Source organism: Trichechus manatus, unplaced genomic scaffold, assembly GCF_000243295.1.
Source record: "Trichechus manatus latirostris isolate Lorelei unplaced genomic scaffold, TriManLat1.0 scaffold00244, whole genome shotgun sequence".
Taxonomy (NCBI): domain Eukaryota; kingdom Metazoa; phylum Chordata; class Mammalia; order Sirenia; family Trichechidae; genus Trichechus; species Trichechus manatus.
Window position 1 is genome coordinate 3,014,506 of NW_004444180.1, and position 1,351 is coordinate 3,015,856.

The 1,351-nt window shown below is 56.8% G+C and overlaps 1 protein-coding gene across 2 annotated transcripts in view; it reads right to left on the bottom strand.

The window, feature by feature from the left end:
• The window catches only part of CARS1 (cysteinyl-tRNA synthetase 1), a 44,741-nt gene that overhangs the window by 24,657 nt on the left and 18,733 nt on the right, over nt 1-1,351 (bottom strand). For both annotated transcript variants that reach the window (XM_023724393.1, XM_023724394.1), the window contains 2 exons: nt 1,031-1,171; nt 720-808 (listed from right to left, as the gene is read on the bottom strand). In XM_023724393.1, coding sequence (XP_023580161.1) covers nt 720-808; nt 1,031-1,171 — 230 coding nt within the window. The remainder of the gene's footprint in view (nt 1-719; nt 809-1,030; nt 1,172-1,351) is intronic.

Here is a 1,351-nt window from a genome sequence, read left to right on the forward strand (position 1 = left end):
TAGCCAGCACCCTCTTCCCTTGAGCAAAGAGGTGGGGTCTGTACAGTTAAACACCTAGCACAACGATTACCAATAAAAAGTACAAAGCCAAAGCCCAGACGAGGAGGTTGGCGGCAGGGAGCATAAGTCAGCGGGAGGGAAACAACGAGATCAGAAGTAACAGGAACACCAACACAACGTGAAGGTGCCCAAAGTCAAAGTCGGAGGAGACCAAACTCGCTGCCGCTGAGTTGAGTCCAACCCCTAGAGACCCTCTAGGACAGAGCAGAACTGCCCCTAGGGTTTCCACGGCTGGAATCTTTACAGAAGCAGACTGCCCCATCTTTCTCCCCGGGAGCAGCTGGTGGGTTTGAACCGCTGACCTTTCAGTTGGCAGCTGAGCGCTTAACCACTGCGCCACCAGGGCTCCTTTAACCAACGTCACTGAGCATTATGCCTAGAAACTGCGGAAATGGATTTTGCTGTGTATGTTTCTACTGAGAATAAAATAAAATGTTAACAGTACAAACCAAGAGGGCTGTGTTCGCAGCACCACCCTGAGGGCTGGCAGCAGAACTAAGAACACGGTGGGGCGGAGGACAGGCCACTGCAGGCAGCCGTGAAGGCACACGGCCGAGCCCCTGCTCTCCCGGAACCCTGCCCGGGACTCGGAGGGCGGCTCGACTCAGCAGATCTTAACTGGGAGGTTATAAGGCCCTGTGAGGGGCCCTCGCACTTACCCATAACCGTTGTCCACGATCCTTTGCACAAAGTTCACGACTTCGGGCACATATTCACTGACCCGCGTTAAGACATCTGGTGGGAGGACCTGTGGGTGACGAGAACGAGGAATTCCCGGGTGTCTTCCCTTCTGAAAACTTCGTCTCCGACAACACGCCCCACAGAAACAACAGCTGCGGTTTGCACAGCAAGGGGCCCTGCCCCTCGGCTCGAGTTCGAGGTCGATTTGACAATGTCATTTAGCTTGTGAGCTGACGGTGGTGTGGACCACACGGGGGGCGCGGGGCCAGCACGGCTGACGCACACTCACGTTCAGAGCTGCCATGTCTTTGTGGAACTCCTCCTCCCAGAACTTGGGCAGTTTGGAAAAGATGGAGTTGTCTGTCACCTCGCTGCCAAACCTGGAGTCCAGCCAGTCAGAGAGCAGGTCCTTGGCCGCCTCCAGCAACACCTAAGAAGACAAGGAGATGCTGACGCAGGCGCTCTGGTTCACACGACCGGCGCCTGGCGCGGGCAAAGTTGGCTCGGTCGGTGCCCTGAATTCAAGGGCGTGCGGTCCCCAGCCCGAACCCTGGAGAGCTCTCCTCCCACAGAGGACGACACCCACGTGGGAGCTCAACACCGAGAGAGA